This window comes from Gavialis gangeticus, unplaced genomic scaffold, assembly GCF_001723915.1.
Source record: "Gavialis gangeticus isolate Ggan-Ray unplaced genomic scaffold, GavGan_comp1, whole genome shotgun sequence".
Taxonomy (NCBI): Eukaryota; Metazoa; Chordata; order Crocodylia; family Gavialidae; genus Gavialis; species Gavialis gangeticus.
The window spans coordinates 65758112-65770067 of record NW_017729024.1 but is presented as its reverse complement, the minus strand read 5'-3'; the positions used below and the strand labels follow the sequence as shown (position 1 = coordinate 65770067).

General features: G+C 40.9%; 1 protein-coding gene across 1 annotated transcript in view; it reads left to right on the top strand.

The window, feature by feature from the left end:
• The first annotated feature begins 1286 nt into the window (after positions 1-1286).
• CHD1 (chromodomain helicase DNA binding protein 1) overlaps positions 1287-11956 on the top strand; it is a 74369-nt gene continuing 63699 nt past the window's right edge. Inside the window, exons 1-6 of the mRNA XM_019518215.1 lie at positions 1287-1486; positions 3410-3614; positions 4620-4730; positions 6446-6513; positions 8298-8447; positions 8770-9041. Coding sequence (XP_019373760.1) covers positions 1287-1486; positions 3410-3614; positions 4620-4730; positions 6446-6513; positions 8298-8447; positions 8770-9041 — 1006 coding nt within the window. The remainder of the gene's footprint in view (positions 1487-3409; positions 3615-4619; positions 4731-6445; positions 6514-8297; positions 8448-8769; positions 9042-11956) is intronic.

Genomic DNA, 11956 nt, shown 5'->3' with positions numbered 1-11956 from the left:
TGGATCCTCTTCTCCCTCCTCAGCCTATACCCCGAGACTGGGAGGATCGACGAGAACACCACCTGTGCCCCCAGACCCTTTAACCCCACTCCCAAATCCCTGCAGCGCCTCATGACCCAGCTGAGAGCGCTCCGAGCCGTGTCATTGGTGCCCACAGGAATAAGGAGCATGGGATAGTGGTCTGCGGACTGGAGGAGCTTTGGGATCTCTGCAATGTCCCGGATGCGGGCCCCTGGGAAGCAGCAGACTTCCCAGGCTAAGGGGTTGGGGCGGTAGATTGCCCCCTCAGTCCCCCTTGGGATGGAGTTTCCCACAACAAACACCTTGTTTTGTCTTGGGGAGAGCGGGGGCAGCAGCTGCAGTTGAGCCTGTGTTGCCTGCGGAAGCTGGCAACTCAGCAGGCTCTGCTGGAGCAGCAAGAGGTGAGTACCTGTTGCTAAGCTCTGGCGGGGCAGGGGCCTTGGTGCGAAGGGCCTTAGGGCCCTTGACCACCTTTGTCCATGCTCCTGACTGGACAGAGTGGGAGGTCCCTGGAGTCCTCCTTTGTCCTGGAGGGAGACCATAGTCTACCCTCTGGCTCCCAGGGGAGAAGGGCGTGGCAGTAGGAGTTTATCTCCTGCTCACAGTCCCTGATGGCATGTAGTCTCTGGACTATGGCCTGTAGCTCCTTCAGATGGCATGCCAGAGACCCCAGTAGGCAGCAGACCCCACAAGGGGAGGTGGCCATGCTCCCGGGCCCCAGAGCCTGAAAAAGGGACAGGCAGCCCCTGCAGCCGAGAGCAAGGGGCTCCGTCTGCGTGGAGCCCGAAAGCTAGGGCTCCATCTGGGTGGCCGTCTCTGAGGTGCTGGGGGGGGCGGGCTGCAGAGCCCGAGGGGACCCTTGGGGTGTGGCACATGTTCATCGGTGTCATGCCTCTGTTAGGCTGGCTACGGCTGGGACTATCTACCCTGGGGGGCTTACAGGCAGGGCCTCAGCCCTCCCGCGCATCCTCCTGCTTGAACTCCGCGCTAACTCACGCACCGGCAGACAAGCGTGCCTGTTTTGGCTGGAAAATATCTTTGTAGGCTTGGAGTGTATTTATTGCTGTCTCAGATCTTACTTAAAAGGAGTAGGTATTGCCAATTGTAAAGTTGATTTTATTTAAAACAATGAAACAAATAATAAGGGGGGGCATTATGAAGCACAGTGCCATGCCCATTCTGTCTGGATAGTATGTATTGTTCCTGAATGATCTGTTCTGCATTAGGGTATTGTTTCCTGGGCCCTACAAATCAACTTGGTTAAGATGAGTCTGAGAAACTGTCTACCAGCTATTTGTTTAGAAGGGGAAGCTGTTCTTAATTCTGCCCTTCTTTTCATCTTGTTTTTGCTGTCTATAATAGCTGTCAGTGACTACTGGGTGAAATTCAAAGTGCATATTGCTGTCTCTACATCGAATTACCATGAATTACTAGACCAGAAAACTAAATATACATGTCCCATATGGTAAACTTTATGAACATTGGATATAGAGCTGTGTATTTGGTCTTTTGGCTTTGCAGGCCAGACAAGTGGTGCGGGACCAGTTCACAGGCTGAATCGGGCCTGCATTCCCAGATAGGGCCCCTGCAAGGACTCAGCTGTCCCCCTGTGTGCTTGGATGGGGCTTCATGCCAACCTACCCACTGGGATCCGGCTCTGGGGCCCCATGCTACTTCTGTCTGGCCCCACCTGCTGAGATCAAGGCCCCAGGTCCTTGCACTGCTCCTGCTTTGTTGCATGTGCTGGGGTTGGAGCCCCAGGGCTTTGCATTGCCTGTGTGCTGGGATCACATCAACCACACTGCGTCAGTGATAATCTAGTGCAGAAGGCCGTGGCACTGGATGCCAGACCTGGCCTGCAGTTTGCGGGTTGAGCCCCTGGTGTAGGGCATTCACAATAATAAGGTAACAACTGTAGAATTTCCTCTTGAAGAGAATATGTAGAGCAGAGACGTGGGGCAGAAAATTTTCCAGTGCTTTATTTTTCCATGGGAAATTTTTCATTTCTAAAAATTCATTGTTTCATAAAATTAATTAGTAACAACAAATGGATGCTAATATCTGTGATGACAGACATTGCCAGGTACCCTGCAGAAGAAATACTTTGGAGCAAAGACATCATTTGGCGGGTAGCAGAGAATGTCTCCTTTCACATGGAGGAAGGGATACTGTAACACCTGACTGTCCTCTGGAATTGCTCTGAGGATCTTAAGTATTCTACCAGCAGCAGGTGCTTGTGAACAGAACTGGACGGCTTTCAGCTCAATCAAGACAAAAAAGAGAAATAGACTAACGAATGCACTGTTAAGTTTGTTTCTATTTCTCAAAATCTCCGGTTTCTGGAGAATCAGTTAGAAGCACAATTATTGAAGAAGATGCAGTGGCGATAAGTTGCCCTTGCCCATAGACTTATTGGTACAACCATCATTTAGCAAAAGAGAATGTGGTTCAAGTAGTTCTGAATCAGATTTGCCTCAGTCTGATTCTGAAATGGAACTACTAAGGAGTGCAAGTGATTCTGCCAATAGTGACGGTGAAACTGGAGGTGCCGCAGTGACCTCAGTGGAAGAGAGTTAAACTGTTGAAGTAGACAAGTGGGCTACCACGGCATATCATGCACAGTTCTTTGGGTGTGCTAAAATTAGTGTGCCAAGAGTTTTCAGTGCCTTTGTTTTTTTCTGTACATTTAAACAAGCAATGTAAGGGAAGTCTTTGCTGTTGTGTATTGTCTTTACATTTTACAAGTATTCCAATAAAAATAATTTCTTTCCACATAAAGCTTTGAATTTGTTTGAATATAACATTTAAACCACAGTCGGTGTGCTGTATTTAATTTTTTCCTAATCAAATATTTCAGTTCAAATACTTGTGGTTGTTGGGACATAAAATTTACATGGGGTGCATTTTTAGTTTTGTTTACTAAATTTAAGTCAAATAAATATGCCAAATCAGATCATGCTCTATTTAGGGCACTGGAAAAATTTCCTATTCAAAATTCTCCGGAAAACCCACATCTCTAACGTAGATGCTTCTCACTTGGATCTGGCTGCCTTTAGGAAGACGAGCAAGACATTCTAGTTTGCCTATGCTTTGAATAAATGTAGAGCCCTGGGCATGTAATTGACTTAAAGTTTTTTCCTACATTTCTTTTAAAGCTTTAGGTTATAGGGAAATATAGTATATGTATTCTTTTTGTTTTGATATGTTGTTAATTGATTCAACCTGTACAGTGTTCTTGGCTACTGCAACGTTGGGAGCTCTACAAAGTGAGTTAAGAGTGTGCTATCTGTATGTACTTCACAAGTTGAGCTAAATTATTTCTCGTATCACTGTGAGTTAAGTTAGTAATTAGAACAAAGGATAATAATCTTTTAACTTCTAATTGCAGCCAATCAGATGACGATTCTGGGTCAGCATCAGGTTCTGGATCTGGTTCAAGCTCTGGAAGCAGCAGCGATGGAAGTAGCAGCCAGTCAGGTAGCAGCGACTCTGATTCTGGTTCAGAGTCAGGAAGCCAGTCAGAATCAGAGTCTGATGCATCTAAGGAGAAGAAACAAGTTCAGGCTAAACCACCTAAAGTTGGTGGAGCTGAGGTAAAATATATGAATGCCCTTCCATGGAAGATACTTGACTTTAAGTAGTTATTTCCTACAGCTTTTTTTTGTAGTTTCGTACAGCTATTTCATGGAATAGAATGGGAAGTCTTATTACATTTTTACAATCTGACTTGGATTGTTTAGTAAAATAAGCATGTGCTAAGACTATCACAGCAAATCTTAAGGTCAGGGTTTTCAGCAAATGGATACTTGAAGTTTTTTCCCAAATCCTTTTGTAGGTTCCTAAATAAATAGCTTGATCAGAAGTTCTGAGTACTCAGACAAGATCAATTGATTGGGCACCTGGAGTCCTAAATCCTTCCTAAATTTTCCTTTTGAAAACCTTGGCCTCATGCCTTAGCTTGCAGATATCTGATAAATTGTTGAGCAGGTAACTACAAATTTATATGTAGTAGCCTTTTCATGAAGTAAAAATCTGCTAAACTGAGAAAAATATCTAAATAACTTACTAACCTCACTAGAATGGATTTTTAAGCCAAAACTATCTGAACTTCACTGTAATGCTTTTCTGTACATGGTGCATAAGTTTGTGAAATGTTTTTATTTCCTATTGGAGGGAAGTATTATAGAAATTTAAAGTAATTTTAATTAACACAAGATTCAAAGACTGCTTAAGACTCTCTCCCTTTCATTTAACAAAATGATTTAAAGATTGCATCAACCACACTGTCTCAGTAGTATTAACTGAATTATAATGCATTTAAAGTGGTTTACCATGAAATAGGATATTTAGTGTATTTTTGGTATAGTTTTTATTTAAATGAGTACAGTTTTGCAAAACTCTTAATACATTTAAAAAGTGATGTTAGATAAAATTGCATGTTATTTGCTGTAAAATTAATGAAAATGGCACCAATTTTATTTTCAAGTTGGGAATAATTGAAGTGAAACTTCCCATATTAAGAAATCTAACTGTATAAAATCATTTTAAAGTTTCTATACAATTAACTTCATTAATCTTGTATTTGATTTCTGATTCAGTTTTGGAAATCGAATCCAAGTATTCTAACTGTTCAGAGATCAGCAATGCTCAGAAAGCAGCAGCAGCAACAGCAGCAAAAAGCAGCTTCATCAGACAGTGGTTCAGAAGAGGTAAATAGCTTGCTGTAAATGTTATAAATGTAAACACTCAGGTTTGGTGCCTGGAATGTTAAATAGAAATCTATGTGGAGCCAAATCCTCCTTCCGGAATATGTCAGTACAAGATTTTTTTAATGCATGTCTGAGGCTCTTATAGAGAAACATACTAACATTTTTAATTACATATGTTCAGGTAAGTGGTGAAGTTAGAAAAAGCAGTGGGTCTATATTATTTTTAACTATATTCTCAAATCCATGGCAAAGGGAAAGGTCACAAATTACTGTTTTTATCAGTTTTCTAAATTGCATTTCAAGGCTTATAATGATATGGAAAATTAATTAGGAAACTATTTTAATATAATGAATTGTGTTAGTTTCAAAAAGGATATTATGCAGAGACAAGTGGGAGGAGGGATCTGCTTCACCAAAACTTTAAGATACAGTCTATACCAGGGGTTCTCAATCCATGGGCTGCAGGTCAGCTGCTAGACTGGAAGTGGCCACAGATCGGCAAACCACAGCCCCCCAGAGCTGGGCAGAAAGGCTGTGGCTCCTTCCACAGGGCCCATAGCACCACAGGATTTGGGCTGCTCCTCCCCCGCCCCCCCGGGGGTGGGAGTATCCTTACCTGCCTTCTGGCTGGAAATTCCAGTTGCAGTCAGCTGTGACTGCTGGGCCACGGCATAAAAACTTGGCGAATCCCTGGTCTATACTTAAAAAAAAAAAAAAAAAAAAAAAAAAAATCCATAGCCTAAAGTATTCACCTTTTCAGTGAATCATTTAATTCTCTGATTTATTTTAAACATTTTAGAATACAAAATATAATTTTTTTAACATTCATAATGTAAAATATGAACATATGGTTAAAGATGGCACTGTTCAAGATAAAATGGTGGAAATTACGTGTAAAACAAAAATTCTATGGGCATCTGACCACACTTTTAAGGTATAGGTAAACAATGATCAGAAATACAGTCTTAACAGTTTTTCTTTTTGTTCTCCCATTGTTTCTATATGATGTAGGTCGTTCATTTTTTACAAGTTTGTTCAGTGTTATATCAGCTATACGATTAAAAGCTGCAGTGCAGACGCAACTTTAACTTATAACTGGTGATAAGTATTTCTCTCAATGCCAATTTTGAAGATGAATTTTCTTCAGTTTTCTCACTGCCTGAATATGAATAATATTAAGAAAGTCTTGAGAGACAACGGTTAATTCATTTTTTTTAAAGTACCCTTTACACTGAGCATAAATTTAATTTTTGAAGCTACTATAGTCCATAAGTGCAAGAAATGGGAAGGATACAAAACTGACAGGAATTGTCCTTAAAAAAGGAGACAATTCTCAGGTTTCTGTGACAAGTTTATCTTGATTTGATGATTATAAAAGTAATTAAAACGGTCATTCTTTAAGACTAGAGTGTTTATAGTGTCTTCCAGTGTCCTGATGTGATGAATCATTATAAAAGTAATTAAAACGGTTATTCTTTAAGACTAAAGTGTTTATAGTGGCCTGATGTGCATGAATAGAAATCTGGGAAGATTTAAATAGTACTAATAGTACAGGGGTGTATTCAGCATATGGGTGTATAATTAAATTGGTTGGTATCAGATGGGAAGAATAAACTTTGCTAAATCAGGAATAGAAGCCAGATTGCTAACAGTTTTATTCCTTTTATAACACTATATTATAATGAAGCCTGTATATTCTTTGGGTTTTTTGGCAGGATTCATCTAGTAGTGACGACTCTGTGGATGATTCAACCAGCGAAACCAAGAGGAAAAAACATAAAGAGTAGGATATTCTCATAAAAACAAGAATACTATATCAAAATTTCCTTATTCTTCTATATGTTAGTATTTACACATACAGCATTTCTCCACGCAAGAAAATAATTCAGTTCTGCTTTGAATTCAGGTTACTGTTTGCACCTTAGGCTTGATTTAAAAAAAATATACTTTTTAGTGTTCAGTAGCTTCTTGGGATATTTTCCTTATAGATCATCCCACCAACATGTGTCAAGTTGAATCCTAATATGTAAAATACAACATAAAGATCTCCGGAATAGAATACTCTGTTATGAATATAGAAAGTTACTGATTATGATCCTAATTTAAGAATTTGAGGTCATCTTGTCCTATAAATTTGTAACAGTATAGAAACCCAAGAACTGTTGATATATCTAATATTGAAATAAGACCAATCATTAGCATTTTATTTTATAAGTATTTTAACAATAATGTCTATTTTAACCAAGTATATTTGACTGGATGTAACTGCATGCCCCCACTTAAGAGTTTGTCAAAATCTGCAAATAACAAAGGCCTGTATAGTACCAGAGCATTAGAAGTACATGTATGCTCTGAACAAGCATCCATTTACTTAAACTTGAAACCTTGATATTATGAACATATTTTTCTTCTTGTTCCTAGAAAAGAAGAAATGAAGGAAAATACTTATGATACTATTCTACTAGATTTCTTAGATGAAATTTAATGAATGGACATATAACGGTGTCTTTCAGAACTTGAGTGTTTTTCCAAGTTCTCAGATGGAGGGCAAATGCTATATTAATAGTATAACACAGTGCATGGCAGAGGAAACATAGTCAGTGGGAAATGCATAGTTTATCCAGAATCCATGTTGGTTTTTACATAATTTGAATCTGGAAAAAGTCATGTAAACATTTGCAGCCTTATAGATGTAGATCTATACTAGTCATTCTCTACCTTTTTTAGAATCAGGGCACAGCCCCATAACTTATTTTTTAATTTGGCAGCACCCTGGTTGAGCACCACTGGTGTACTGTTTCGGTTTACTAAGTATTTCCTTATTCAGTAAGGACTTTACCAAACTCTTCTTGTTTTCCTTTTCCCACAACAGCACAAGCTAACAGCAATGGATTTGTTTTGTCCTTTCCATACTTAAAGAACCCCGCAAAAAACAAGAACTACCCACCCCTTCCAGACAAGTTTGCTTCCCCTCCTATCCCCTGCTGCTTATACAAGAAATTCTCAGTTAGTTGCAATGGAATTCTGATTTTACACTACATTAACTGAGATAGGAATGAGGCCTGCCACAGACACCTTCCCAAGCTGGTTATGCAGGACAGGTACACTGCAGTTCCACCTGGTTGCCCCCACAGTATTGGTGCCCATACTGTGTCACCCCTCTCATGGTGCCCTCCTTGAAAACCACTTGTAAAGTATAATATTTCACTGCCAATATATCACTGTTGTTATGAATGCCAACATTAACTTTAGATATCTATTATTATCAAACTCATTTCTTAAAATTGAAATATAAATGGAAGTCAGAATTTATCTTACTGGGAAATCAGGAATGTATATTTCTCTTTATTAGGTAGCCTCCATTGGAATAGGTGAGAATTTCCTGATGTATTTGTAGTAATTTTCTGTTCTTTCAAGAATTTTGCTGCCTTAATTGTTTTTATCAGCAAGATTATTCTTGTATCAGGAGTCTGTGCGCATTTGTGAAAAGTTCAGATATGCAACACACACTTTGTAATTTTTAATATTAGATTTTTTTTAAACTTTCCTTCCTTTTAATTCATCCAGTGAAGACTGGCAAATGTCTGGGTCAGGATCAGTCTCTGGGACTGGTTCAGATTCTGAATCAAGGGAAGATAGAGAAAAAAGCAGCTGTGAAGAGAGTGAATCTGACTATGAGCCAAAAAATAAAGTCAAAAGCAGGAAACCTCCCAGCAGGTAATGATTTTGAAATTTTAACTACTTATATATACAATAAGATTTATGTTGGGTAAATGTTGTCATTTTTAATGTTCTCTTTCTCTCAGCTTAAAAGCCAGATGGTACAATTTATTAGCAGGTTTTAGCGTCCCCAGAATGTTTTCTAAAGTTATTTTAAAAGTTTTGAAAATTGTTCATAATAAATATTTGTTTACATGAGTAAACATTTCAGGACAGTTAGATAGTCATTATGAAATATTACTGCTTTGAAAAAAATGGCATAAGATTTGTAGTTATCTATATTAAAACAACTTTTTCTTCTCTTCTTGTTCTCTTTAAGAATTAAGCCAAAAAGTGGTAAAAAGAGTGTGGGACAGAAAAAGAGGCAGCTTGATTCATCTGATGATGATGACGATGATGATGATGATGATTATGATAAACGAGGATCTCGTCGCCAGGCAACAGTCAACATTAGTTACAAAGAAGCTGAAGAAGCAAAGACAGATTCAGATGACTTGCTGGAAGTCTGTGGAGAGGATGTTCCACAACCTGAAGAAGATGAATTTGAAACTATAGAAAAGTTTATGGATAGTCGCACTGGACGAAAAGGAGGTATTTATGCCCTAAATACTTAAAATGCTATAATAAATCCTATAGCAGTTTTTACAAATTCAGTGAGTTTTCTGGTATTGTAAAATACTGCTTATGAAGAAGAATGTTGAGCTTTAAAAAGCTAGTCAATAGAGTAAATCATTAAAAATCTTTCATTCACCTTTGAAATGAATACAGTTTTAGATTAGCAGTGTAAATCTTCCAGTTCTCTGAGTACACATCACAAAGATGTATTTAGTTTCTGGTCTTCAAAGCTTTTGAATGAATTGTCTTCTGAGCTTTTGAATGAATTGTTTCTAGCCTCATATACACAAAGATACCATTCTAAATCGCAACCAGTGTCACTTCTCTCTCTCTCTCTCTCTCTCTCTCTCTCTCTCTCTCTCTCTTAATCTACTGTCTTTGTTGGATGTTAGCTTTGTTGGATGCCAGCAGCAATTCTCAACCTGGGTGCTGCAAGATCCTTTCAAGGGTGATACACAATGTTAGCGCTATAGATTTTACAAATGTGATTGGGAAGATAAACTCAGAGATTTCAAATAGGAATGCACAGTGTTAAAAACATTCTGATCTGTTGCGATCTTTCTCTTTCTTTGCAACAGAAAAATTACTCTATAGGCAAAAAGAGTGAAAACTCAGAGTTGGCATTTTCCAGGGGGGTGACTTGAGTCTAAAAAGGTTGAAAACCACTGCTCCATACCATTTAAAGATATCAGTATTAACTATTTAAATGCTGATTTGTTTGGGGGAATAAAATGGAAAAGGATGTAGGAACAAAGCCTATGGAATCTTGGAATTAAGAGTAGCTTTAGAGAAGGAAACAGGCCTTGTCTTTTCTAAAAAGGAATCTTTTTTTGTCGTCTTTTTGTTTCAATCAAAATACATGCTAGACTTGCCGTAAGGTTTACCTCAAAATGCAGATGTGTTGAAACTCAATTTACTTAGTGTATAATATGGTTTTAATATGTTTACTTAAAACACACCAATGTTTCTATACTTCCTAGATATAGCCCAGAAGGAAGAAAGGGAAAATGGGAGGGGAAAGAATGAATAAGGAAGAGAGACAAGGGGTAGGAAGAATGGTAGTCCTTAAAGAATTGGAAGCCTATTTTCTCACTGGCTGACGTTGAGTGTGCTAGTAAGGAACTAGATAAATTTGCTGTTTTGAATTTTAATATGTTCTTAACTATAAAGTAACATATATAATAAAACATTTCTCGTATAAATGTATTGGAGCATTCATCTTTGTGACAGTCTAAGCCCTTTGACAGACATTCATTGTAAGGCACTGTGGGATCTAAATTGTGCGATTGTTGGGAGCACTTCCTAGCATAGGGGAAGCCCCAGGGCCCAGGATACAACTATCCTGGCATCCCAGTCCCAGGGCTTCATGTGCTGGGACCCTTAAAACCCCATACACGCTGCCCAGAAGACAAGTACACAGGGTTTTAAGGGAGTACAGCAGACTCAGGATAGGACTGCTGCAGCCTAATCCCAGAGAATCCATGCACAGGGAACTTTAAAACCCTGTGTGCTATCCAGCAGGATGGCACATGGGGTTTTGACTGTATCCTGGCTCCTGGGGACCATGGGATTGGGCTATGGCAGCCTGATTCTGGAGTCCCCGTGCCCAGGACCTGTAAAAAAGCTGGTGGCTAGAAGATGATACTGGTTTCTAAAAGCCTGTTTGTGACAGTGCAGCTGTGGTGGCTCCACAGCCGGACTGTCATTTCCTGGTAGCTCGTGGTGGTGGCGCCTTCCAGATACCGCTGGCTACAGCCCCCTGGAGACCAGCAGGGCCCAAGTCCTGGACTGAGCACATGGCCCTGGCCCCAGCCCATCCTGCCTGGCAGGTTGGGGTCCCTGCAGTGCCCATTCCAGACCCACCTGCCCCAGCCACAATGAGCAGCAGTGGTGGCAGCCTCAGCATAGGCTCTGGGTTCCACTTCTTCTCACTGCCACCACTGCTCATCATGGTGAGGGTGGCTGGGTCTGGAGCAGGTGCTGCAGGGACCATGACCCTCTGCATGGGGTGGGCTGGTGCCAGGGCCATGCGCTGAGCACAGGGTTGGGCCCTGCCTGTGCCAGTTTCCATGGAGCCAGGGCTGGTGGCAGTGACAACCAGAAGGAGCTGCTACCTCTGCAACCTGGCCACCACTGCTGAAACCAGGCAGCAGCTCCAGCCTCTCTTGAGAGTAAAGGGGCCAGTAGTTTCTTCCAGGTGCTGTTGCTGCAGGCCCTGGGCCCATGGACTGGAAAAGGGCCAGTGTGGTCCCCATTTTCAAAAAAGGGAGGAAAGAGGACCCTGGAAACTATAGGCCAGTTAGTCTTACCTCAATCCTGGGTAAGCTTTTTGAGAGAATTATCCTGGCGCATGTCCACAAGGGGCCAGCAGGGGAGTTTACGTTTAGGGGCAAGCAACATGGGTTCATTAGCGGCAGGTCCTGTCAGACCAACCTGGTGGCCCTTCTACAACCAGGTCACCAAATTCTTAGATGCAGGGGTAGCAGAGGACGGAGTCTTTCTGGATTTCAAGAAGGCCTTTGACACTGTGTCTCACCCCATTCTCATTAAAAAACTGGGGGACTGTGGTGTTGACACCTGCACAGTAAATTGAGTCACTAACTGGCTGGAGGGCCACACCCAGAGAGTGGTGGTGGAGAGGTCCTATTCGACCTGGAGGGATGCGGGCAGTGGGTTTCCACAGGGCTTGGTCCTCAGGCCCGCACTGTTCAACATCTTCTTCAGTGACTTGGATGAGGGGGTAAAAAGCACCCTGTTCAAATTCGCAGATGACACTAAGATGTGGGGGGATGCAGGCATGCTAGAAGGGAGGTATAGGCTGCAATCAGACCTAGACAAGTTACAAGGGTGAGCGGATGAGAACAGGATGGGTTTCAACACTGACAAGTGCA